Source organism: Aquarana catesbeiana, linkage group LG06 (genome assembly GCF_042186555.1).
Source record: "Aquarana catesbeiana isolate 2022-GZ linkage group LG06, ASM4218655v1, whole genome shotgun sequence".
NCBI lineage: Eukaryota > Metazoa > Chordata > Amphibia > Anura > Ranidae > Aquarana > Aquarana catesbeiana.
Genome location: NC_133329.1, coordinates 411,741,749 through 411,768,951, shown reverse-complemented (window position 1 = coordinate 411,768,951; position 27,203 = coordinate 411,741,749). Strand labels below are relative to the sequence as shown.

The 27,203-nt window shown below is 45.8% G+C and overlaps 1 protein-coding gene across 1 annotated transcript; it reads right to left on the bottom strand.

The window, feature by feature from the left end:
• Positions 1–656: 656 nt before the first annotated feature.
• On the bottom strand, positions 657–21,930 carry LOC141148091 (kalirin-like). Its single transcript, XM_073635243.1, has 4 exons — positions 21,902–21,930; positions 5,840–6,040; positions 1,321–1,459; positions 657–1,202 (listed from the first exon to the last, which is right to left on the bottom strand). Exons 1-4 carry the CDS (start codon positions 21,928–21,930, stop codon positions 657–659), a joined length of 915 nt encoding a protein of 304 aa, XP_073491344.1.
• Positions 21,931–27,203: the final 5,273 nt, after the last annotated feature.

Here is a 27,203-nt window from a genome sequence, read left to right as displayed (position 1 = left end):
GTAACAGTCATCTTCCTGACAGTACGGTATGCATTTAGTAGACGGTCCCATTTTCTCTGGAGCGTCTGAGAACAGGCATAGCCAATCACATAGCAGCACGTCGAGATAAAACCTCTTTGGGTCTGAAGTTAGGTTCATTGCAAAGGCATTGCACCCATGCACAGCACCAAATGAGTTCATAGAAAATAAAAAGACTTCTTCATCTGTTCCAGAATTAGGACAGAGATGCTGTGATTGGCAACAAGCGAAGAGCCTCCCTCTGATAAAGGGAGGTCCTCAACCATCCCTCTAAAAAAAAATGGCGGTTCTCGACCTTCCCTCTGAGAAATGGATGTGTTCAACCATATCTCTAAGAAATGGAGGCCCTCAACCATCCCTCTAAAAAACGGATGTTCTCAACAATCCCTTCGAGAAACAGAGGTCCTCAACCATCCCTTTGAGAAATGGAAGTCCTCAACCATCCCTCTGAAAAATGGAAGTCCTTAACCATCCCTCTGAGAAATAGAGGTCCCCAACCATCCCTCTGAGAAATGGAGGTCCTCAACCATCCAACCAATCCCTGTTTCAGAATAAAGGCCGGCACAGGATATGAACCCACAACAAATGTATCCATAGCCGTCCTGGTAATACTGATTTAGCAGGAGGTGGTGAGGCCTTCATGTTCCCATGGCATTACGGTTCACAATGAAACTCTTGGCATTGGGCAGTGGACGAGCATCATTCTGGTGGCTCCGCCTCTCGATGAAGGTGGTCAGTCGCGTGGTGTCCAGGGGGATTTTGGAATAATTGCTATAGTGAGGCTGGAGCCAGGGATGGAGCAGACAGGTAGCCACGGTCGGCCTCCAGCGGGCGTCCATCTGCAGTGTAGCCCGGATGAAGTCCTGAGCGGCTTGGCTGACACTGGTGAAATACTCCAGTGGGAAGGAGAAATCCACCCTGCAGATGTTCATACAGGTTTCCTCGCTGCTCTCGTCTAGGAATGGCGACACGCCACTCAGCATGACGTACGTCAGAACGCCCAGACTCCAGATGTCAGTGGCCAGAGAAACCGGCGTGCCTTTAATCACCTCCGGAGCAGTAAATTCCGCGTTCCCCAGCAGCTGGTGGACATAATAGTGACCGCTAATCCTCGTGGCGTCTTCGAGGTCAATTATTTTTACCCGCGGCACCGGGATACGGAGGTCGATCAGGAGGTTTTCAGGCTGTAGGAAAGAAAGAATGATAAAAAGGTTGGCAGAGGCTGAAATGCACCTTTCTAGAAACGTTTTCTGCCTGGCAGCGTGGGTAAAGATTGCGGGCCATGAAAAACAAGCGGCTCACCTTGAGGTCCAAGTGGGCGACACGGCAGCCGTGCAGATACTGGAGGGCCCCCAGGATGTCCCGCATGTAGAAGGCCACCTTCTCCTCCATCAGCTCATCATGCTTCATGAGATAATCCAGCAATCGGCCGTCATCCACCCTGAAAGAGATCAGATCATGTGATCACTACGCCACGGCCAATAAAAAGGGGCTAAACGGGCGTTTTCCCCAGAACAGGTCCAAACACCAGACAACAGATCTGCAGGTGATGGAGCTCATTCCTTTGGGGATTTGGGGAATAAGGAGATCTGATTTGCATCACAGAGGAGAATCTCTTTTGTGAATTTATACAAAATATGGTTTTAAAGAAGAACTCCAGAAAAAAATAAGAATGATGGAGGCCATGGTACAGCTTCTATGAATGGAGGAGGGTGGTGGAAAGGGCAGGGATAGCTGGATACTCTTGATGAGTGCCTGTGACAGGTCCGGTGCTTCTATTAACCCCTGCAGCACTAGAAGATTACAGCTGGGAGGGTAATGGCAGGGCAGGGAGAGCGGTGTAGAGGACTTCAGATTTCAACTAAGACTCTCAAAGCCTCCATTCTCTCCCCGGCATCAGTAGTGTGGTGGGCACCCGGCTGTGACAGCTTGCGGCTCCTCAGTCGGGTGCACACTGCACATGTGCGAGTCGCGCTGCGCTGTCCTGAATGGCCGGGCAATCTTCTGGGACCTGTGAAGTGTCAAAACTAGGTACCCACTACTGAAAAAAACAATGACATGTCAAATGTGGCATGTCCGGGGCTTAGGACTCCTTAAAGCAGAAGTTCCACTTTTGGGTGGAAATCTGCTTTAAACTACAGGGGAAAAGGAAACACATCATCCTCATTGTTGCCAAACAACCAACTATAAACTCTGGATACAAAAAGCCAAGGCTTTTTTTCAGCGGGAACGTAGGCGAATGTAGTTCTGGCACCTCTAGCACTGCATGTATGTAATGGCAAGGGGTGCTGGGATATGCTGGGGGATCTATTGATGCTGGCCGCTGGGGGATCTATTGATGCTGGTCGCTGGGGGATCTATTGATGCTGGCCGCTGGGGGATCTATTGATGCTGGCCGCTGGGGGGTCTATTGATGCTGGCCGCTGGGGAGTCTATTGTTGCTGGCTGCTGGGGGATCTATTGATGCTGGTGGATCTATTGCTGCTGGCTGCTGGTGGATCTATTGATGTTGATGGATCTATTGATGCTGGCTGCTGGGGGATCTATTGATGCAGGTGGATCTATTGCTGCTGGCTGCTGGGGGATCTATTGATGCTGGTGGATCTATTGCTGCTAGCTGCTGGGGGATCTATTGATGCAGGTGGTTCTATTGATGCTGGCTGCTGGGGGATCTATTGATGCTGGATGCTGGTGGATCTATTGGTGCTGGTGGATCTTTTGATGCTGGTGGATCTATTGATGCTGGTGGATCTATTGATGCTGGCTGCTGGTGGATCTATTGATGCTGGTGGATCTATTGATGTTGGCTGCTGGTGAATCTATTGATGCTGGTGGATCTATTGATGCTGGCTGCTGGTGGATCTATTGATGCTGGCTGCTGGTGGATCTACTGATGCTGGCTGCTGGTGGATCTATTGTCGCTTGAAGGGGTCTATAGTTGGGAGGGTCTGTCGTTGCTGGGGGGTCTACTGTTGAGGGAAGTTCTATTGTTGCTGGCTGCTGAATGCTCAATTGATGTTGGCTGCTAGGAGATATATTTTTTCGGGGGGGGGGGGGGGGTCTATTGTTGCTAAAGTGGATATATATATTTATTTTTGTTGTTGTTGGGGGATCTGTTGTTGGTGGTGGGGTCTGTTATTGCTGGAGGTATTTATTTTACTGCTTGTCTTGTTATAATTAACAAATTCCATACAAAATTACTTTGCACCAAAAAAAAAAATATAAAAACGATACTTGGTTCTGTAATCTCTAAAAGGGGCGGTACTTGGAGTTGGCACTTGGGAGATGGCACCAAGGGATGTGCACCTATTCTCCGAGGAAAAAAGCTATAAATCATCCTGACATACGATTGCAATGTATCCAATGCATGACCTGTAATCAGGGAAAACCTGCGGAGTCGATAAACACTGATTGATTGGATACATTGTAATCTGATGTCAGGATACTTTATAGAGTTTTGTATCCGTTGTTTATAGTCTATTGCTTAGTGAGGATGAAATATCTCCTCTTCCTGGAGAATTGTTACTTTGTACACCTGAGAATGTGAGAACAGACGGGGAGGCCGGAGGCTGCTGACCTGATGATGTTCCTGTGCACAAGATTCTGAGTGATAAGAAATTAAACCAAATATCTCTGCCTCGTCCTTATTATTTTGAATATATATATATACACACATACACACAGTAAGCAGAAGATCCATGGGAACTCGTAGAACTTTTCACAGGAGAGCCCCTGTCTGGTTTTACTTTGTTCAGCAGATCTGTTGGAGAGATTCCTTCACTTCCTGTCTGGTAAAATGTTGTCCCCAGGACAGGAAGTGAGGGGAAATCTCTCTAAGGGATTGTTTTACACTTGATTCAGAACGCGGCATTGAACACACTTTTTTTTTTTTAAAGCTCTCTGAATGCCAGTCAAAGCTCCAGGTTTCCTTACAGTCCTCTCCACGCTTTGTGTTCGCTTTCCTTTTAAAAATGATCCCCCATGACATTTTCTTGGTGCTTCGAAGGATCTTCAAAGCCTCCATAGAAGTCTATGACAACGCTCGCTAACAGCACCTGCAGCTTTTGAGAGACTTTTATTCTGCTTTAGCTTTGCATTGTCCTGGAGGTATTGCAGGTATGAGATATCCCAGGATGCACTGGGAAACCAACAAGCGAACCTTTCCATCCAGATGTAAAGCTAATAGAGCCACTGATGGACTTAGAATTTCAAAATCTGTGTACTACTGGGGAAAATAATATATTGGAAATAAATGTTATATATAATCCCCTTCAATACCGGGAACTTTCACCCCCTTCCTGCCCAGGCCAATGTTCAGCTTTCAGCGCTGTCACACTTTGAATGACAATTGCGCGGTCATATAGCACTGTAACCATGTGACATTTGTATCATTTTTTTGAGACAGATAGAGCTTTCTTTTGGTGGTATTTAATCGCCACTGGGGTTTTTTTATTCTTTGCTAAATAAATGAAAAAAGACTGAACCCCCCCCCCCAATTGAATTTAATTCGACCGAATTCGGAAAATTCAAATTCATTCTATTGGAAATGCGTATTTCAGGAGACGGTTATATTCTTTCTATTTTATTCTATTCTAGTCTATTGTTTTTTCTATTCTATTCTTTTCTAATTTATTCTAATCTATTCTATTCAAATTCATTCTATTTGAAATTAAAATTTCGGAAGACGATTATATTCTATTCTATTGTTTTTTTTCTATTCTATTACTTTCATTTCTACTCTATGCTTTTATTTTCTATTCTTTTCTGTTTTATTCAATCATTATATTTTCTATTCTATTTTATTGTCTATTCTATTCCTATACTTTCTATTATATCTTATTCTATTCTTTTATTTTTGCTATTCTATTCAGTTCGGTTTAACGTTATTCAACTCTTTTCCAGTCTATTCTTATCTATTCTTTTCCTTTAAATTATATTTTATTCTTTTATATTCAATTTTACTTTCTATTATAGTCCTTTTTTTTCTATCATATCTATTTTTTTATTCTATTTTGTTATGTTTTACTTTATTCTACTTGTTTCCATTCTATTCTAATCTATTCTACTCCTTTAAATTATATTTTATTCTTTTATACCCTATTTTATTTTATTTTCTATTATATTTTACTTTATTCTACTCTTTTCCATTCTATTCCTTTAAATTATATTTTAATCTTTTTTATTTTCTATTCTATTCTTTTCTTGTATAATAAATTCCTTTATTTTCTATTATATTTTATTCTATTCTTTTATTTTTTTTTTTTATTCTATTCTGTTGTGTTTAATTTTATTCTATGTTTTATATTCTATTTCTTTAATTTCTCTAATATTCCATTATGTTTTACTATTTTATTTTATTTTCTAGTCTATTCTTTTCTATGTTATTATTTCTATTCCATGCCTTTTTTCTATTATATCTTATTCTATTTTTTGATTCTATTCTGTTTAAGTTTATTCATTTTTTTCCATTCTATTCCTTTAATTTTGTATTCTATTATGTTTTACTCTATTCTATTCTTTTCTATTATTTTATTTTCTAGTCTATTCTTTTCTATACTATTCCTTTACTTTCTATCGCTATCGATTCGAATTTCGTCCGAATTTGGTTTTCGTCTGAATTTTGATTCAGAACTAAAAACGAACCGCACAGGTCTAGCAGCGTGTATACATATATGGTCGCCGGGCTGCAGCTCTCCGTTACTATGGCGGTTGGATAAACGTTTCCTCTATTTCCCTTCCATTTATAAACGAGAAGCATTAAAAATAAGATCAATCTAATACAAGCGGAGTTCAGAGCTTTGCATTTCCCTCCCCCACTCACAGGTCCAGGACGAGGATGTAGGCGCTGGGCGACTCGTAGGTGTCATGGAGGGTGAGGTACTGCGGGTGTTGGAGGTGCTGGAGCAGAGCCGCCTCGTGAGACGCCTGTTTGCGCTTTTTCAGCTTCTTGTTGACGAATTTCACGGCGACGTCCTTCCGCGTGTTCCTCTGGGCGCACTTCTTCACCACCGAGAACCGACCCCTATGGGGGGGGGAGAGGGGCAATTACAGGTGAAGAAATGGAGGCGATCATATAATATCACAGCAAAGGAGGTGCAAACAGATCACAATGGCGGCCATACACACAGAGAGATTTGTGAAGGATTTGGGCCCCAGCACACCAGGATCTCCAAAATTGGGTCCAAAATTTGAATCACATAGTATCAAAAAAAAAAAAATTAGAAGCGACGTTTTGGAGCCACGCAGGACCCCTTCATCAGGCATATGATCACAAGCCTGATGAAGGGGTCCTGCGTGGCTCAGAAACGTCGCTTCTATTAATTTATTTTGATACTATGTGATTAAAATTTTGGACCCAATTTTGGAGATCCTGGTGTGCTGGTGATACTTCCTTCTCATGATTGCAGTCGGTTCCAGCCGTTTGTGCGGGAACGTGTGCATTGGGAGTATCGCATTGGGGATTTAGGCCCCTTTCACACTTTGTGCGACTTGTCCTGCGACTTCAAAGTTGCATGGCACGTCGTACCCCATGATTTCCAATGAGTACCATTCATATTGTCAAAGTAGTCCCTGCACTACTTTGGCCCGACTTTGATGCGAGTTGAGATCTATAGACCTCAAGTTTACGTGGGAATTCCCTGAAATCGCGCCAAAATCGCACGACTTTCAAGCCGCTGCAGCGTGAAAAGGGGCCTAAAGGTACAAGAGATCACCAACAAATGATTTATTATTCATTAAAATATGCAACACATACTTAGTGATTGAAAACATGATCAACAATCAAATACCGTACTGGTGACCCCACAATAGGGATAAAACGTTTCCGCGGAAGGGAGTTTAACCACTAAAGCCCCGGAAGATTTTACCCCCCTTTCCTGACCAGAGCACTTTTTGCGATTCGGCACTGCGTCGCTTTAACTGACAATTTCGCGGTCGTGCGACGTTGCACCCAAACAAAATTGATGTCTCCCCCCTCCCCCACAAATAGAGCTTTCTTTTGGTGGTATTTGATCGCCTCTGCGGTCTTTTTATTTTTTGCGCTATAAACAAAAAAAGCTGACAATTTTGAAAAAACGCAATATTTTTTACTTTTTGCTATAATCAATATCCCCCAAAAATATATTAAAAAAAACAATTTTTTTCCTCAATTTAGGCCAATACATATTCTTCTACATATTTTTGGTAAAAAAAAAAAAAAAATTGCAATAAGCATATATTGATTGGTTTGCGCAAAAGTTATAGCGTCTACAAAATAGGGGATAGATTTGTGGCATTTTTATTAATTTTTTTTTTTTTTAATTAGTAATGGCGGCGATCTGTAACTTTTATCATGACTGCGACATTATGGCAGACACATTGAACACTTTTGACATTATTTTGGGACTATTGGCATTTATACAGCGATCAGAGCTATAAAAACGCACTGATTACTGTATAAATGACACTGGCAGAGAAGGGGTTAAACACTAGGGGGCGATCAAGGGGTTAAGTGTGTCCTAGGGAGTGATTCTAACTGTGGGGTGGGGGAGGGGCTACCTAGGACATGACAGCGATCACCGCTCCCGATGACAGGGTGCAGTGATCTCTGTCATGTCACTAGGCAGAGCGGGGAAATGCCTTGTTTAAATACAAATAGTGAAAGTAAACACTGCGCTATCAAAAAATATAAAACAAAGAAAAAGCAGCTACATACAGTGTGACAACAATGATAAAACCATATTGATGGAAAAAGAAAACCAGAGAACCAATGCCACCCAGAGACCGGAATTGGTTCTCTGGGCCAGGTACATAGACGACATCCTCTTCCTATGGGATGGGGACCGAGCATCCCTGGATAACTTTATGAATACCTCAACACCAATAATATTGGGATATCTTTGAGTTATCAAGCTAGTACAACCATGGTGCACTTTTTAGATCTGGAAATTTTTGTTGTACAACAACATCTTGAGTTCCGTACATATTTTAAACCTACCGACCGCAATGGGTTCATTCCGGTCGATAGTTGCCATCGAGAACAACGGCTTCAATTTTTAAGACTATGGCAAAACTGTACTAGAACTTCTGACTTTTTATCACAGTCCCATGTCCTTAGGGGCAGATTTCTTGAAAAAGGTTATGACCCTGACCTTTTGGATGGGGAAATCAATAGGGCATTACTTACTGAAAGAAATTCCACTTTGATTGAACGCTCTAAAACTACTTCCGAGTGTAAATCAAAGTGGTCTTTTTTCACCACTCACTCCATTCAGTCTAAACAGGTCAAAGCCATTGTAAAAAAAACATGGGAGAATACTCCTAAATGACAGCTGTTGTCTTTAGGGGTGCCGGTCTATTCGGGGCAAATTGCTCCAAATGTAATAGACCCCCCCCAAGAAGGATTCCTTTTTTCAGGAATGCAAGGGATATTACCCTTGCCACAAGTGCAAGGTATGTCTCCATAATATTGGAGGAAAACGCAAGAGTGTTACTTTTCAGTCTACGGTCACTTCTCGCCTATACCATATGAAGCACTTTACTACCTGTTCCTCACAGTATATTGTCTACCTACTGACTTGCCCCTGCCACAAGCAGTATGTTGGCCACACGATTAGAACCTTTTCTGTTCGTGTCAACGAGCATGTGGCCGGGATCAATTACCACGCCACTATTTAGAGTGCCATAATAAAGATCCCGCGGGAACTTTGTTTCAAGTTATTGGTAGGTTTGTTCCGCACTGGAGGGGGGAGTCACGTTTACGAGACGTATTGGATATATGAGTTGAGGTCCTACTTCCCGTTTGGGTTGAACGTGGAGTGGGACCTCAACTCCTTTATCAACCGGTCCTGAGTGTTGATAAATTTTTTTCCGTTTTTCAATTTCTCAATTAATCCCCATATTTAGATTCACCACGTTTCAATTGACTTTTAATTACTCATGGTGTAGGTGATTTATGTGTATCCACTGACAGATATTTACACTCACTCAAGATTGATGGCGGGCGATATGTGTGCATCCATATATGGCCATGGGGAGAGATTTCCTCTTTTGTAAATTTCTTGTCAATACACATACTTCACCCTTCCCCTTTTTTCCCATTTGCATATTTTTAATTTCCTTTCCCAACACATTTTTCATTAAATGGTTCCCTGCGTGTTGCGCGATTCCCTTTTTTGGCTGAGCGGAGCCACCATAGGGATGTGGGAGGAGTGCTAGACGTGGCTTCAGGCCTGGCCTCTTCGCTACGCATTTCTTCGTTCTGACCCTGCGGTGTTTCCGTATTGGATCATGTGATGAGGGATAGACGTCAGGCGCGCACTTGAGCCTGATGTAATTTCCCTTTGTTTGACACGCGGAGGGGCGGCCGTTCGGACGAGACTTCCGGTCTTGATTCTGACTGGCCGTCTGATCCGCCTATTTGTTAGCACTCGGGCCCGGATTGGCTCTGTGCACCTCTGCAGTCTTAAGCCATTTTTTAGTGTCAGCAATGGAAGATCTCAATGTGATGTCTTTAGTATCGATCTACCTATCACGAGTGGCTGTGGCTCGCCAGTGAACTCCACAGTTTGTGAGGATTGGTTCAGTCAGTTTTCTGTCAGTCAGTACTGAATCATCTGACTATATACATCCAATGAAAATCAGATGATTACTTCCTGACTATGATTAGCCAGGCAAGATCAGGTGACCCCATTTATCCAATGAGAGAGTCCGATTGTTATTTGTTGTAATTGGTCTGTACTAAGTATTTTATTTATAAATATAAGGCAACCTGGAGAGGATGTTTCATGCCCCAGTAGAAGACCTATGGGTCGAAACGCGTCTGACTTTTTTCAGCATCCTCCATGTTGCCCATTTTGTTTTGATATTGTGATCACATTTTTATTGTAATCAGGCTTTTTAGTAATAAAAAACCATCCTATTTTTCATCTACACTATGTGGAGGCCTTTTTTTCTTTTTCCACATACCATCTGAATGAGAATCCAGCTCTTACTTCAGCCCCATGGGAGATGTCTTGTTTCCTCTGATCCGTGTCCTGGTTATCCACTGTGAGGACCTACCTGGTGGCCCCCAGAGATCCACGCAGAGTCCAGCCTGGAGGGTTTGAGCGTCGGGACATCCTTTCCAACGCCCTGAGTGGCACCCTGCCCATGTGATTCCCAGTCGCTGACAAGGGAATCCACTACATCTGGTAAGAGTTTTCCACACACTATCTTTACCCTGATTTGCACATGCGGTTGATACGTTCTCCCTGTGGATTCAAGCTTCTGCCTATGTTAGAACATCAACTGTTTTTCATGTTTATCCATCTTCATCCAGTGGGACATTATTATTATTTATTGATTCACTTGATGGACTTTATATACATATCTCATGTTTAGTGATTCACGAGTCAATTATTTTATTGATGGTGACACTATTTAAGAGTACTGTTTGTGCTTTTTTCACATTTGATTTATATGCACTACAATTTTTTTTATTATGGTTTTATCAAATGCCTTGTTTACAAAGGCATCTCCCCGTTCTGCTGGTCCGTGACACGATCGCGGGCACCCGGTGGACATCGAGACCACGGGACCCGCGGTCACGGAGCACACGGCGGGGGCACGCGCAAACACAATGACGCTTCCTAAAGGGGAGGTACCTGTACGCCCATTTGCCAAGCCGTGCCATTGCGCCGACGTATATCGTCGTGCGCTGGTCAGCATGTGGTTAACAAGACTAGTGGCCACTCATTAAAATCAGAAGAAAAGAGGTTTAACCTTAAACCACATAGAGGGTTCTTTACTGTAAGAGCGGCAAGGATGTGGAATTCCCTTCCACAGGCGGTGGTCTCAGCGGGGGGCATCGAACGTTTCAAGAAACTATTAGATAAGCACCGCAACATACAGGGATATGTAATGTAATACTGACATATAATCACACACATAGGTTGGACTTGATGGACTTGTGTCTTTTTTCAACCTCACCTACTATGTAATACTATGTAGCTATGTAATACTATGTAACTAAAAACAATAAACTTATTCAATTTATATTACAATTGGTTCTCCAACACATGCACAGATATTCATTCAACCGATACGAAGTAAATCGACAAACTTCTTCCACGGCCAATCGACTTGCCAGAATCAAAGAGCTCACTAACTCGATACAATGGAAGGTGTGCGGTTAACGATTCTTCAGTTCAATCATTTCAGGCAGATCACAAGATCGACTGAATAATCAAAACCAATATGTGTGTGTGTGGCCATCTTAACGCACGCTGTCCACGGCTGTGTTCTGGTTGAACCTTTCTTCATGGAATCGGGCAATATGATTGAATCTATACATTGGAGGTTTATACATAAAGTGGGGGAAATAATGATTGTCTCCCCTGCAGATTGTGTAAGTTTTGCCCACTTACTAAGAAATGAAGGGTCTATAATTTTTATCATAGGTGTATTTTATATGATAGAGACAGAATAGCAACCAAAAATTCAGAAAAAAAAAAAAAAACACGATACAAATGTTATAAATGGAGTTGCAGTTCAGTGAGTAAAATAAGTATTTAATCCCCAAGCAAAACATGACTTAGTAGTTGGTGGAGAAACCCTTGTTGGCGATCACAGAGGTCAGACGTTTCTTGTAGTTGGTGACCAGGTTTGCACACATCTCAGGAGGGATTTTGGTCCACTCTTCTTTACAGATCCTCTCTAAATCTTGAAGGTTTCTTGGCTGTCGCTTGGCCACTCAAAGTTTCAGCTCCCTCCATAAATGTTCTATAGGATTAAGGTCTGGAGACTGACTAGGCCACTCCATGACCTTAAAGTGCTTCTTCTTGAGCCACTCCTTTGTTGCCTTGGCGGTATGTTTTGGGCCATTGTCATGCTGAAGGATCCATCCACGACCCATCTTCAGTGTTCTGGGAAGAAAGTTCTCATCCAAGATCTTACAATACATGGCCCCGTCCACTGGACCCTCGATGGGGCAAAGTCAGCCTGTACCTTTAGCAGAGAAACATCCCCAAATCATCATGTTTCCACCTCCGTGTGTGACTGTAGGGATGATGTGTGACTGTAGGGATGATGTTCTTAGGGTCATAGTCACCATTTTTCTACCTCCAAACACAGAGTCCCCCTCCTCACGAAGGGACATGTACAGTCATGCCAATGAACATCTAATGATTCAGAGAAGGATTTTGGAGAAAGTGCTGTGGTCAGATGAGACCAAAATGTTTCTCTTTGGCATTAACTCGACTCGCCGTGCTTGGAGGAAGAACAATGGTGACTATGACCCTAAGAACATCATCCCTACAGTCACACACGGAAGTGGAAACATGATGCTTTGGAGCTGTTTCTCTGATAAAGGTACAGGCCGACTTTGCCGCATTGAGGGGCCAATGGACAGGGCCATGTATTGTAAAATCTTGGATGAGAACCTTCTTCCCTCATCCAGAACACTGAAGATGGGTCATGGATGGGTCTTCCAGCATGACAATGACCCCAAACATACCGCCAAGGCAACAAAGGAGTGGCTCAAGAAGAAGCACATTAAGGTCATGGAGTAGCCTAGCCAGTCTCTAGACTTTAATTCAATATAATATTTATGGAAGGAGCTGAAACTTCAAGTAGGCAGGAGACGGCCAAGAAACCTTAAGGATTTAGAGAAGATCTGTAAAGAAGAGTGGACCAAAATCCCTCCTGAGATGTGTGCAAACCTGGTCACCAACTACAAGAAACGTCTGAACTCTGTGATCGCCAACAAGGGTTTCTCCACCAACTACTAAGTCATGTTTTGCTTGGGGATCAAATACTTATTTTACTTTTAATGTGTGTTATATCTTAGCATCTGGTGCCATCTAGTGGCCAAAATATGAAAGGACTGCATCTTTATTTTCTATCATTTAAGAAGTTGACATGGAAGTGTTTTATTTGTTTACATATGGACATTAACTTGACCTACCCATAATGCCTATTAACTCCCATGAACATCAGGAGAACAGAACTGCATTGTGGGAAGATTATAAAAAGACTGGGAGTGGCCAATTTAGGGCTCTTGGACACATCTGAGAGTGTCGGAGCGTCTGGTTGTGTGGAGCGGAGCAGCGCAGCAGTGCCGGCCGGAGACAGCACCCTGTACATCAGAACGGAACCTTCTGACAACACTGTCCTGGTTGGGTCAGAGGGCTGTTGCCCAAAAGCTTCTTGACATTCATCTGTACAAAACAGAGTTGCTGGGACCCATAGTCCCACAAGCAAAGTCAAGAGGATTAGACTGAGTTAATATTAGGCTTCGGGCCTGTACCTCATTAAAGAGTTAGTACTGTGTCATTGGCATCAGAGATAGTTACAGTGCTCATCAGGCATAGCTCTGATGAAGAAGGGACGTTCCCTTCGAAACGCGTTAGCTGATTGTGATGCCTGTGCGTTCCTCCACGATCTTTGGAAGGTTTCGCTCATCCTAAGTCGCATGCTGTTTGTTGGTGCACTTTTATGGTGTGCTTCCTCCACCAACTGCTTGTGAGTTGTTTCTTTTTACCTTTTTTATACAATAAATGTTTTAAAGTTAATGCACAAGGCTGGTGCGCCTTTGTTTTCTTTTTCTTATAGTTACAGTGCTGCTGGACCAGGAACTTTGCTTCTATATTTCAGCCTACTTTGATCAGGAGTCATTAACCCTTGGATTACAAATTCACTTTATTCTTTGCTAGCAGAAGAAAAGAAGGGCTGTTTAATAAAACACAAGGCCTTGTGTTCCTTTACCATATTAAGGTTAATGTGATACTAAATATGGGAGCTCTCTAAATATTGTATTGTATTTTATCAGGTTAATCTCTGATTTAGTATAGTTATAAAGCGCACGTAGAATAGGATAGTGCTCATAGTGAGATCAATTCACTGTGACAGTTATCCTATTTATTTTATTACATTACTCACAAGTTATTTCAGACACTTTATATCTGTATAATATCTTTGTAAGACAAGGTTCAGTTGACTGTCGGACTATGTTGGTCTGACAGTACAACCATTGTAGTGTTTAACCTTTAAAGCAATTACAGTAAAAAAGGTTCTTATTCAAGTACAACTGTGTGAGCGTTGTTTCCTCTGCATCGTTCAGCAAGTGGAGGCCAAGGTACAGACAAACAGGTATATTACATTGTGTACTGTGAACTTGCCATTAAGGTTTTGTCTTGACTGCACACTATTACACCACAGCTGTGTCAGGGGGACTGAGATAAATTAAAGGGGTAATAAAGCAGAGTACAGGCCCAAATAAATCAGCAGCTCCTTCGGGGGTCCGTGCTACATGTGGGGGCTCGTCCGGGATACTGTGACTCTGCAAGCAACCCCCCAGTTACCCCTTGGCACCAGTATGGACCTTGACACTGCGATTCAGAGGTGCAGAGAAGAACTCGCCCGCATAAAAGCGAGTGTGACCGTTGAGCATCCTGGAAAGGCCCGGGAGGAAGGATGTCAGTCCAGGGTCCTCAGAGTGACCACTGACACGATATCTTGGTCCCTACCTATCCATCAAAGCAGGGGGAGCGACCCTGAACTGGAGAAGCTGACGCTTCAGCTGCAAAGAGAGATGACCAAGATGATGAAGATGTTGATCGGGTCATCGAATCTCATGTCTGAGTTAGACACCTTGAAGATGCATGGACCGAAAATTTGCACGAACGTTAGAACCCCATTGAAGTCTATGGGACTCGAACGTTCGAAATCAAAAGTGCTAATTTTGAAAGGCTAATTTGCATGGTATTGTCTTAAAAAGGGTTTGGGGACCCGGGTCCTGCCCCAGGGGACATGTATCAATGCAAAAAAAAAAAAAGTGAAATATTCATTTAAATATCGTACCTGGGGGGTGTCTATAGTATGCCTGTAAAGTGGCGCGTTTTTCCCGTGCTTAGAACAGTCCCTGCACAAAATGACATTTTTAAAGGAATAAAAGTCATTTAAAACTGCTTGCGGCTTTAATGTAATGTCGGGTCCTGGCAATATGGATGAAAATCTGTGAGACAAACAGCATGGGTACCCCCCAGTCCATTACCAGGCCCTTTGGGTCTTGTATGGATATTAAGGGGAACCGCGCACCCAAATTAAAAAAAGGAAAGGTGTGGGGCCCCCAGGCCCTATACAGCAGTATACAGGCGGTGCAAACAAGACAGGGACTGTAGAGGTTTGTTGTTATGTAGAATCTGTTTGTAATTTTGAACTGGTACATTTTTAACGTGTTTAGCTCCAGCCAAAAAATCGATTTTTAAGCTTTTTGGAAAACATAGGGAAGGGCTATCACCCCTGTGACATTTGTTTTGCTGTCTGTGCTCCTCTTCAGAAGATTTCACCTCACTTTCTGTCCCAATGACAAATGTTTTTTGAAAATTTGGGTTTATTTGCGAAACAAGGATTGGTGATAAAGCATCAGTGGAAAGGAGACACGTTTTTCCCATATTAACTCTTACAGGAGAGAATTTCCCTTCCTAGGGGTAGATTTCATCTCACTTCCTGTTGTCTCCTTCCGTTTGCAAGTAGGAGTCGTTTGTAAGTTGGATGTTTGAAAGTAGGGGCCTGCCCTATATACTCTGCAGAAATTGGGGCCTTAGGTGTTGGTGTTGCCACAACACTGTAAGCCCTCACAGGGCCCTGCTGTGAAATATTAGATCAAGAATTGTAATTACATGTCCCTGTTGAACAGGGTCAGAAAAATTGGGCCTTAGGCACTGGTGCCACAACACTGCAACCCCTCACATATACTCTAGTTGGAGTGCAGGAACGAGCCCTGCTGCAAAATATTGCATCAAAAATTGTAATTACACGCCCCTGTTAAACAGGGGCTGAAAAATTGGGCCTTAGCCAATGGTGGTGGCGCCCAGAACCAAAAATGTTCTTACAAGCTATCAGCATGATCATTGAGGAGGAAGAGGATAGTCACTCAGCATAACAGGATAGTCACTCAGCATCAGCATAGGCAGTCTTGAAGGGATCTGACATTTCAAAAAAAATTATTCGGTTACATCAGCATCAGGTGGTTGGTAGCTGGTGGTGATCCAAGACTCATTCATTTTTATGAAGGTCAGTCGATCGACCGAGTCGGTGGACAGGCGCACCCTGTGATCGGTTACGAAGCCTCCAGCAGCACTGAATGTGCGTTCCGAAAGAACGCTGGATGCAGGACAGGCCAGTAGCTCAATTGCATACTGTGCAAGCTCTGGCCAGTGATCCATTCTCAAGACCCAGTAACCCAGAGGATTTTCGGTGGGAAAGGTTTCCAAGTCAGATCTTGCCCCTAGGTATTCCTGCACCATGTAAAACAGACGCTGGCGATGGTTGCTGGAACCGATCATACCTTGGGGCTGCGGACTAAAAAATTGTCTGAACGCATCGGTCAGACGGCCACCTTCTCCACCGCTCCTTCTTTGACTGACCGAAGCCTCAGCAACATGTTGTCCAGGAACAGGAGTTTGTAACCTCCCAGTCTCTGGGAACGCGTTGCACAGACCTCTCTGCAAGGCCTCCCGAAGATGTTTCATCCTCTGCTCCCTCTGCGACGGCAAGATAAGGTCCACAACCTTACCCTTGTAACGTGGATCAAGGAGGGTTGCCAGCCAGTATTGGTCCTTCTCCTTTATACCACGAATACGAGGATCCTTCCGCAGGCTTTGCAGGATCAGGGAGGCCATGCAGCGTAGGTTTGCTGAGGCATTCGGTCCGTAGTCCTCTGGGTCACTAAGGACGACATGATCTGCAGCCACCTCCTCCCAGCCACGTACAAGTCTATGGGTTTCTTGGGACTGTAAATGATCCCTTAAAGACTGCTGCTGATGCTGAGTGCCAGGCTCCACCTCCATGCTGACACAATCCTCCTCCTCCTCGTCCTCTTCCCGTATGACCGGCGGGCACGCAGGAACACTGTCTGGATAAAAGGGGCCTTGAGAGCTAAGGAAGTCCTCCTCTTTCTGCCTCTGTTCTGCCTCAAGTGCCCTGTCCATTATTCCATGCAGCGTGTGCTCCAACAGGTGGACAAGGGGGACAGTGTCACTGATGCATGCACTGTCACTGCTCACCATCCTCGTGGCCTCCTCAAATGGTGACAGGACAGTGCATGCACCCCTAATCATGGCCCACTGGTGTGGGGAAAAAAAAACAAGCTCCCCTGACCCTGTCCTGGTGCCATACTCACACATGTACTCATTGATGGCCCTCTGCTGCGTGTGCAGCCGCTGCAGCATGGCCAACGTTGAGTTCCATCTGGTGGGCATGTCACAGATTAGGTGGTTCTTGGGCAGGTTAAACTCCTTTTGGAGGTCAGCCAGCCGAGCACTGCCTTAAGCTGGCGTGGTGTCAACCACCTCTGAACCTGCCCCTGCAGAGCTGACAGAACCTCTGCCCCAGTGTGGCTCCTGTCCCCCAAGCACATCAGCTCAAGACTCGCAGGGCATCTTTTGGCCTGTGTACTTGCGTAGCCCCTTGAACGCCTACGGAGCACCGCTGGTTCCGAAGACAAATCAGCACAGAAAGAAGCCATGGAGGAAGAAGAGGAGGGGTGGAGGAGAGAGGTGTGTCAGAATCACCACTAGTAGTATTTTGGAGGCGTGGTGGCAGAACAACCTCCAACACTACTGCACCCTGTCCTGCATCCTTCACAGCTGCCAGAAGAGTCACCCAGTGCGCTGTGAAAGATAGGTAACGTCCCTGTCCATGCCTGCTGGACCATGAGTCAGCGGTAATATGCACCTTACCGCTGACCGCCCTGTCCAACGAGGACAAGACATTGCCTTCCACATGCCGGTAGAGAGCCGGAATCGCCTTTCGTGAGAAAAGTGGCGTTTGGGAACCTGCCACTGAGGAACTGCACATTCCACAAACTCACGGAAGGGGGCAGAGTCTACCAACTGAAAAGGTAGCAGTTGTGCTAGCAATTTTGCCAAGCTAGCATTCAACCGCCGGGCATGTGGATGGCTGGGAGCGACCTTCTTTTGGCGGTGCAGCAGCTGGGGCAGGGAAATTTGCCTGGTACAATCTGACGTTGGTGTACCGATAGCAGATTGCCCCCAAGTACTTGGCTGTGACACACCTAATTTTACACCTTCATTCCTCTCAGTGCAGGTCTCAGAGAGGACTGAAGGTATAGTGGGGTTGGAGATCCCAGCTGATGAGGAGCAAGGAGAGGTCCTCTTTGTTCTTTGGTGTGGGTCTTTTAGGTACTCTTGCCAACGAACTGCATGGCAGGTCAACATATATCTGGTCAAGCATGTGGTGCCCAAGCGGGAGATGTTTTGGCCATGAGAGATACGCTTGAGACATATGTTGCAAATAGCAGCGGTGGGATCTGATGCACTCTGCTCAAAAAAGGCCCACACCAAAGAACTTTTGGAGTAACGTGCAGGGACAGCAGCGTCCTGCACATGCAGAGCTCTGTGGTGTGATGCAGTCGGTGTGCTGCCCTTAAGTGAGCCCCTGGAGGGCATCCTGCCTCGTTGGTGATGTGCCTCCTCCTCCACCTCTCTCCTATCAGGCACTCACATGGACTCAGTGACCTCATCATCCCCTCCCTCCTCATCACTGGAGCAAAGCTGGCAGTATGCTGCAGCTGGGGGAACATGACTGCCAGATTGCTGTCCTTCTTGGGCACCCCCTCTCTCTGGGCTCATGTTACTGCCTTCCTCTAGCTGGGTACCATCATCGGAGACTTCAAAACGCTGGGCATCCTCCTGGAGCATGTACCCAACACTGTGGTCAAACAGTTCGGGGGACTCCTCAGGAGGACATGGTGGGGCTAGGGAAGGAGTCACTGATGCCATTGAGCCGAGAAAAGAGGTCGCGTTGGCAGCTGCTTTGCCAGACAAAGTACCCTGAGCATGGGTGAGAGAGAATGAGGAGGATGAAGACGGCTTGGTCATCCACTCTACCAAGTCATCTGCATGTTGCGGCTCAACACGGCCAGCTGCCGAAAAAAAGGACAAGAGTGTCCCACGGCCACGTGCTGATGAGGATGCACCGTCTCCACGACCAGCACTGTTTCCTCTAGACACAGAGCCTGCTTGCCCTCTTTTATTGGCTTGCGACTGTCTGCCTCTCCTTGTTGGCCTTCCAGACATACTAATGGCCTGCAGTGAGATGTAGCTGCACAAAGCTGGGGTGTATATATATATATATATATATATATATATATATATATATATATTGATACTGCAGCTAGCAGAATCAACTGCCTACCTGTAGTATTATTAGTATGAGAACACCAGCAATTGCCTTCAGGTAGCTTTAGGTGCACACTGTGCAGAGGACGCAGTACACTAACTGTAAATACTGCAGCTGCCTGCCTGTGGTATTAATAGGAGCAGAACAACAGCAATTGTCTCCAGGTAGCTTTAGGTGCACACTGTGCAGAGGACGCACTACACTAACTGTAAATACTGCAGCTGCCTGCGGTACTGTACTAATAGGTTTAGAAGACCACTAATTTTCTTCGGGTAGCTTTAGGTGCACACTGTGCAGAGAACGCACTACACTAACTTGTAAATACTACAGCTGCCTACGCTGCCTAAGAACACCAGCAATTTTCTTCAGGTAGCTGTAAATACTGTAAAAACACCTGCCTGCCTGTCAGTGGTAGGAAGAGAATAACAACGGATCTAGCTAAACTGAATACAGTGTATGTACTGTATATATATATATATATATATATATATACACACACACACACACACACACAACACCTAGGATGTATATATATACACAATACACTGTAAGTGCAGCTAACTGACTCGCCTGCCTACTCTAACTTAAATCAAATGACTCTGTCTCTCTGTCTATCTCTCTGTCAACGCCGGAACACACTACAGTGCAGGCGGCCTTATATAGTGTGGGGCGTGTACTAAACCCCCTGAGCCATAATTGGCCAAAGCCACCCCGGCTTTGGCCAATTACGGCTCTCTGTACAGACGGCGCTGTGATTGGCCAAGCATGCGGGTCATAGTGCATGCTTGGCCAATCATCAGCCAGCAATGCACTGCGATGCCGCAGTGAATTATGGGCCGTGACGCGCCACTCAAATTTGGCTCGAAGGGCCCATATTGTTCGTAATTCGGCAAAAGACCAAACAGGCGATGTTCGAGACGAACATGGGTTCGATTTGAACACGAAGCTCATCCCTAATCATTAGTGTCATCTAGTGGCCACAATACATTTTTTTTTTCCTCCATTGAGGCATTTCTGAACATTTGTCCCTACATGGTCTTTTATTGAAGAGACCCACGAAGATCTTTCGGTCTAATTCTATATTCAGCTGCGGCACTGGATCTCCTTCCTTCGCCATGACACTTTCCCATATCAAAAAACTGCCTACTTGCCTGCACTCCCTTAGGTGCCCCCGGCACCATCTCTAGGATATATTCTTCCCTCAACTCTAGTAGCGCCTCGGCTTCTGTCCCCTATGTGTTTAAGTGGGAGCGAGACCTATCCCCAAATTGACCTTGCAGATTGTAGCAAGACCTTGTTTAGCATAGCAAAGTGCTCCTTCAATACGGCCAAGTTGGAGGCAGCCTATAAGATCCTCCTCCAATGGTATTGGATCCCGGGCCCACATTGCCAAGTCGAACCCATCCGATAGTGATAGATGCTTCCAGGGCTGTGGTAAGGGAGGAGATGAAATCCATATTTGGTGGTCCTGCCCCCACCTGGCAGGATTCTGGTCAAGGGTCTTCAGATTCCCTGCTCACCCTTTTCCACGTACCTATCTGCAAGGATGCCAAACTAGCATTGCTTCATTGTCCGATCCTGGGCTTCTTCTCCTGCTAGCAGAAATTGTCCACTTACCTATTTATCACTGCTAAGTGCACAAAAGCGAGGGCCTGGGAAAAAAACATCTGTTTCGTCTGCAATGGTGAAGAGCACCTTGACGACCCTCATGATCCACGAAAAAAATGGCAAGTATCCTCAACGATACTCATGCTAAATTCCTCAAAGTGTGGACTCAGTGGTGATCTTGCGCCCTTCCAAACTTGTGCCCAGCCAGCCTAGGCCTCTCTAAATAATCCCCCTCAACCCCCAGCCTGGGGGGACATCCCTCCCCTCCGCTCCTTGCCTATGCTCCTCCTTCTCCTACCACCCTCCTTCTCTTCTCTGAGCTCCTTGTCCACCACTCTGTTCTTCCTTCCCGCCTTCTTGTTCCCCACTTTAATTAGTCCCTCCCCTTTTTTTTCAGTTTTGTTTAGTTTTCCCCACTTCTGGCGGATGAGTCCGCTCCCTTTACCTACCTTAGCCCCTGAGTCCTAAGGCTCAGGCACTATGCATTGCCCCCCCCCGACCTGGGTCGGTGGGTCATTGTTCGTTAATAGTTTATACTCTATGACACATATTTTTTTGTGTTTTCACAAAAATCCTGCATTGTGTCTAATGTTCATATCCCCTGCGTGGGAATTTTGTATCTCCTTAAATTCCAATAAAAATCATTGTACCGAAAAAAACATATTATGGCCACCAGGTGGCACTAATGAATAGAGAACGACACCTGACTGTACAGATGTACATTTGAGTGCCTTTGTGTATGACCCCCCACCCACACCTCTGCCAGAAACCATAGCCAGGTGACCTGACTTTTCTCTTCTGCAGCTGCACAGCCTGGTCACCTCCTCATCCTCACCCTGTGATTGGACAGCAAAGGAACAACAACAGACGGACGAGTCCTCACTCTGCTCTCTACTCCTGCCAGCGCATTCCTTGTCTGCACATGCGCACAGCACACGTCTGATTGGCTGCTAAAGAAGCTCCTCCCTTTACCTCCCTTTACCAGTCTGGGCTGCATGCAGAATACATTACATACAGAATACATTGTTTGGTCTGCCCGGAGTTCTGCTTTATGGTAAAGACATAAAAATTGAGCATGGTGGGATCGTCTAGAAGGAAGTGCGATGTGACGTACCGTCCGATCTCCTGCAGCTCCACGTACATCTGGTCGAAGTTCTCCTTTCAGCATACAGTGGAGCCATCAGTATTGGCATCTGTACATTGGCATTTTTGTACAGAGTTATGCAAATATCAGAATTAGTCAGTGGGTGGGTGCCAGTCTGGTGGAGTGGGCATTCCTATAAGCAGACCACCTTGGATAATGCCCACATGCAGAGGCGTAACTATAGGGGGTCGCAAAGGGCGCAATTGCAACCTGGCCTTATGCTTCAGGGGGCCCGTGCAGCCCCCCTGTTACAGTTGTCTACACCTGGATGAGAGGGACAACAGGCGCAACTGCATATAGCGGAACCGATGCCCTGCATTTTGCTCCTGCAGCCGCTGAATGCCTGCGGGAGGGAGAGGAGAAGCGGGCATTCAGCAGCTGCAGGAGAAAAATGCGGGGCATAAGTTCCGCTATATATCATGACGCCCCTCCTATCCAGCCTTGTGCTAGGTGTGTCTGGCAGTCAGATGCCAGGACTGCCAGCTCCACCCCTAGCTCCACCCCTGACTACAGCTCATGCTGCTTGCCTCTAGGCTTCTCTCCAGGTAAGGCAAGTCCAGCATATTGTGTGTCCTATTGTAACAATAATCCTTCTTATCACACTGCCCCCCCTCTTATCATACTGCCCCCCCCCCCTCATCACACTGCCCCCCTCTGTCATACTTCTCCCCCCCTCCTCTCACACTTACCAGGTACCCTTCTCCCGTCACACTGCCCCCCCTCTTGTTACAATATCACCCCCTTCACACTGCCCCCCTCTTGCCACACTGCCCCCCTTCTATCACACTGCCCCCCCTTGTTACAATATCACCCCCTTCACACTGCCCCCCTCTTGCCACACTGCCCCCCTTCTATCACACTACCCCCCTCTTGTTACAATATCGCCCCCTTCACACTGCCCCCCTCCTCTTGCCACACTGCCCCCCTCTTGTTACAATAGCGACCCCTTCACACTGCCCCCTTTTGCCACACTGCCCCCCTTCTATCACACTGCCCCGCCTCATACTGCCACTACGTGGCACACTAACCCCCTCCTTTCACATTGCCCCCTCTTATCACACTCCCATCTCCTGTCACACTGCCCCCCCCCCACCTGTCACACTGCCTCCTCCTGCCACACACTCCCCATCATACTGCCCCCGTCACACTGCTCCCCTCCTGTCACAATACCCCCTCTATCATACTGCTTCCCCTCATTACACTGCCCCTGTCACACCCCCCCCCCCCCCACTTTTACAGTGCCCTAGCCTCCAGACCCTTCCTTTTCCCCATTCATAGCTGAAGCCTAGTAACTGTGTTTCCTATGCTTCAGCTTGTAAATGAAGGTGAAGCCTCTGTACAGAGCTCTTCCAGTCCTTTCATTCTGTGCAGCTGAGGCTGCAGAGATGGAGAATGAGGGCACTGGGCTCAGAGGAAAGGGCCCCTTGCAAGGGTCGGGGCCTTCATGGTTTTTTGCACCGAGGCCTAGGTGCAAGAAGGTTCTAGTTACCCCTCTGCTCACATATGATGCGGAGTCTCCAAGATGGAAAGAACTGAAATCCAATGGATGAAAGGGGGTGGGGCCAGGGACTGTCAGGCTGGGGAAGAAAAAGCTAGATGATGCTGGGTGTCCTCCAGCCAGGAAATGAGGCGGGGCTCTATCTGACTTGCTGCAGTTTCTAATGCACATGGTGAGAAGCTCACAGTGTGAAGTGAAATCAGAGGAAGCCGTTTCAGCCCAGGAGAGGAGCCGGTACAACCTGTGCAAGACTGAAAGGGAGGCCAGGAGAGAGGATTTAAGTGACGAAAGATGATATCCGTATTCTACCCTGAAATCTAAATGAGGAAAAGAGACCCCCCCACATTCCTCATCCCCCAGTATATTTCCTAATCACCCTGTACACAGTGCAGATTGTCACCCCCCCAAGTGCCGACGGCTGCTGCTGTGGGCACACACAGGGGGGATGTTTTAAGATGAGTGGGGGAATTTTGGGGATGAAGGGGCCTGTAAATATATAATGTACCGGCCCTTTCCCTTTCTGAATGAACACAGTGAGTGATTGGTACCGTGTATTTGAGCTTTGGAGTGCACACCCTAATGCAATAGGCTGCTCACACCTATGCTGGGGTTCATGGTATGACCTATCTGAAGCCAAAAACATTCAGTTTTAGTTGTGGAGTGAGGAAGAGATTAAATCACAATCTGCATGGAGCTTACAGCGATCAGACGATTGAATCCTAGAGCTGCTGGATTCTGTCCTTCATTGCCATCTACTGGACAGTCTCCTGCACTGCAGCAAAGCCACATTCAAGGTGCTCACCGCTGACCCCTGCTGGACTTTCTCCTGCACCACACTGCAGGTTCTTACAGCTGGTTCTTTCTGACTCTGGTCAGTTTGCATGACTTTGAACTTGGCAAAGTGTACACCCCATGAGCTGTAAACTACTTCAGCAGCATAGTTTGCAGGTCCTGCTCTTTTTTGTGCCCCCTTTCTGAGGTACCCAAGTGGGCCCCCTCTTCTGCCTACCCCTTATGTCTGGTTCTGCTCACTCAAGCATCTGCTTTCCTGCTTCACCCCCAGACCTTCCTTGGATTTCACATCGGTGGTTTAACATCTGCACCATCAGCAGGTGAAGACCCAACACAAGGTGGTTGTTCTTCTGATGGAGTCGGCACATAGAGGTGATGCAGAGGGCTCACGAATGGTAACACTGTGTCCCCAATAGGGAGATTCACACTCTCCGGTAATCTAGGTTGTGATGAAAATATAAGCGTAGGATCGTTTTGCCTTAACTAGATGTGGTGTGATCTGTAGAAGTAGTGTAATTGTAGATGTAGTTTAATTCTGGGTTATTAGAAATATTGTATTCTATGTCAGTCATGCACATATGTTCTTTCATTAGCATTTGAAAAGGACAGAGATAGTTTTTTCTAGGATCAAAGTGACACCTAGATGCCAATAAAAGCTCCCATTAGAGTAAACATAGATTGCCACCTTCCTGAGGCTCAAAGAAATCTGCTAGTCATCTTGGCCACACGGATCTGCAGGGGGCATTCACAAGGCTCCGGACAGTCTGTAAGCTTTGATTAATATCAAGAGATCTAAGGAACCTATTTTATCTCTCATAAAAGCTAAAATATTAACGTCAGAGAGATGAAAATAATTCCTTTTGATCGTACACCTGATGGGTTACGTGTACATGTAACTCTGTATGTTTAGCAGAGGTGGAATCCTAGAGAACCACACAAAACCGTTATATGGCGCCTGATTGTGGCAGGCAGGCAGTGATTGGTACTGTTGCGATCGGCATGATGCGCTGGTATCGGAAATCCTATCCATGACCCAGCAATCAGCGCCGTTCTGGGCCAATTTGACTCTGGTCATTTCAGAACACAAAACATTTGTGGGCTGAGACAGGAACACCCCCCCAGGGTTGATTGGCCAAGGGCTAAAGTCCAGCCCGCATCCGTATTTCAATAAATTGGGTAGCCTGAGATATGGACATTGTTCTTCCACGAAGCCAGTTCGAAACTGGGGAGTTCCCACATGTTCCAGTATGCTTCTACTAACGGATAGATTTACTTGGTAAAGTTTATTTCTGTTTTTATCCCTTTTTATTTTCATAGCAAATTGCCAGTTGTGTGTCTTTCTGCATTATTGTATCTTTTTTTGGTAAATCCTTTTTCTCTGTATATCTTTTATGCACTGCCCACTTCCGGGATATTAAATGATAAAATTAATAAGTGACTTCTGTGTACTAAGCTAGGACTCATATCTCTGGAGAGGTTGTTGTATTTTAGTGCCTAAGTACTCGGTTTAAGTTACGTACCAATCGGTATGCAATTGCACTGTGTGTTGGCAGATTGCATGCAGATTGTAAGCTAACAGATCTTCCAGACAGAGATCTGTGTGTGTGGTGGCTCAGCAGACCAGTCTGCGGACAAACTGTTGGGTGGTGGCAGGCTATCGTTTATTGTGTGTCTGGTGTGTGGGTGTGGGGACAGTGGGAGGAGTGATTAACATCGGGGTTCAAGCTTGCAGGATAGCTGGAGGAACCCTAGAAGTGTGTAGTAATTGCTGGACTGTTCCCCAACCCTTAGAATGCACCAGATTGTATGTAAGATTTGTATCTGCCTGTGTGTGGTCAGCTAGCTGGATTGGAGTGGAGTCTCCCTCTAGTGGTGGCCAAAGGTAGTGCAGGCTGTGAAAGTACCACAGCCGGTCTTACATGCGCAGTATAAGTTCCCCCTTATTCCCTTAGTTCCTCATATACCCCGGTCACGGAACGCACGTCGCGGTTGGTTAGTCGCCGTGGGCGTGCGAATTCGTGACAGATTGGCGGCAGCGAGCGGGATTTGCTTAGTACATTAGTACATGGTTTATTCATTTAACCTGTGTACTAAAGGTTGGAAGCTTGTTAGAAGCAACTGACCTACAGAAGCTCACTCAGTGCATAATTTTTGTTTTGTAGAAGACATACTTGGCTATTTGCTCCCCACCCCCTCTTGTTTTTTCTTTTCTATCTTTTATTTGGGCAAAAAACTTGGAGATGGTAACCCACGAGATGATATGCTGGTACAAGAGGCAATCCGAAGAGACCACGATTGACCTCTGTGAGCTAAGAGGCATCAGTACAGTCGGCAAGACGAGAACCCAACTTTTATGTGCGTTGATAGAGGATGACCATGAACAGTTCACCATGGCATCTAAACCCAGAGACTGTGCCATTCCAGATGACTGTGTGAGACAGCATGATTCTGTTCTCAAACCCTCTCAGCGGAAGAAATCACTACAGCAGATGAAGCAAATAGAAAGAGATGACCACCAGAGTGAAATAAAGCAAAGAGAGAGAGAGCACAAACTGAACAGTCCCCAAATCCAGCCTGGAAATGCAACATCACCTCCGTCTGCTTTAAGAACTACAAGAGCCAGACCTACATCTGTGGAAACCTTGAAGTGTTTTGTCTGTAACCAAGGTGGACATTACTCAAGCCTTTGTCCAAAGAGGAGGAGGCCTAGCCCACCAGCAAGTGTGAAAAGTGCTCCCCCTACTGTGTTGCTTGTTGGGGAAAATGTAGGAGACCGAGCAGATAACCTGCAGCCAGTTACCGCAAGTAACAGCGTTACAGTCGGACTCAGAGGTATGGGATCAGAGGATGTCCTAGCTCTTCCAGGATTGAGGTGCTGTGAGGATGTGATCCCAGGGGAAGCCATGTTTGTCACCGGAGGTGGAGGAGCCATCTCTGCCGTGCCTATGGCTTGTGTTTCGTTGAACCTGGACTCTGAAAGCC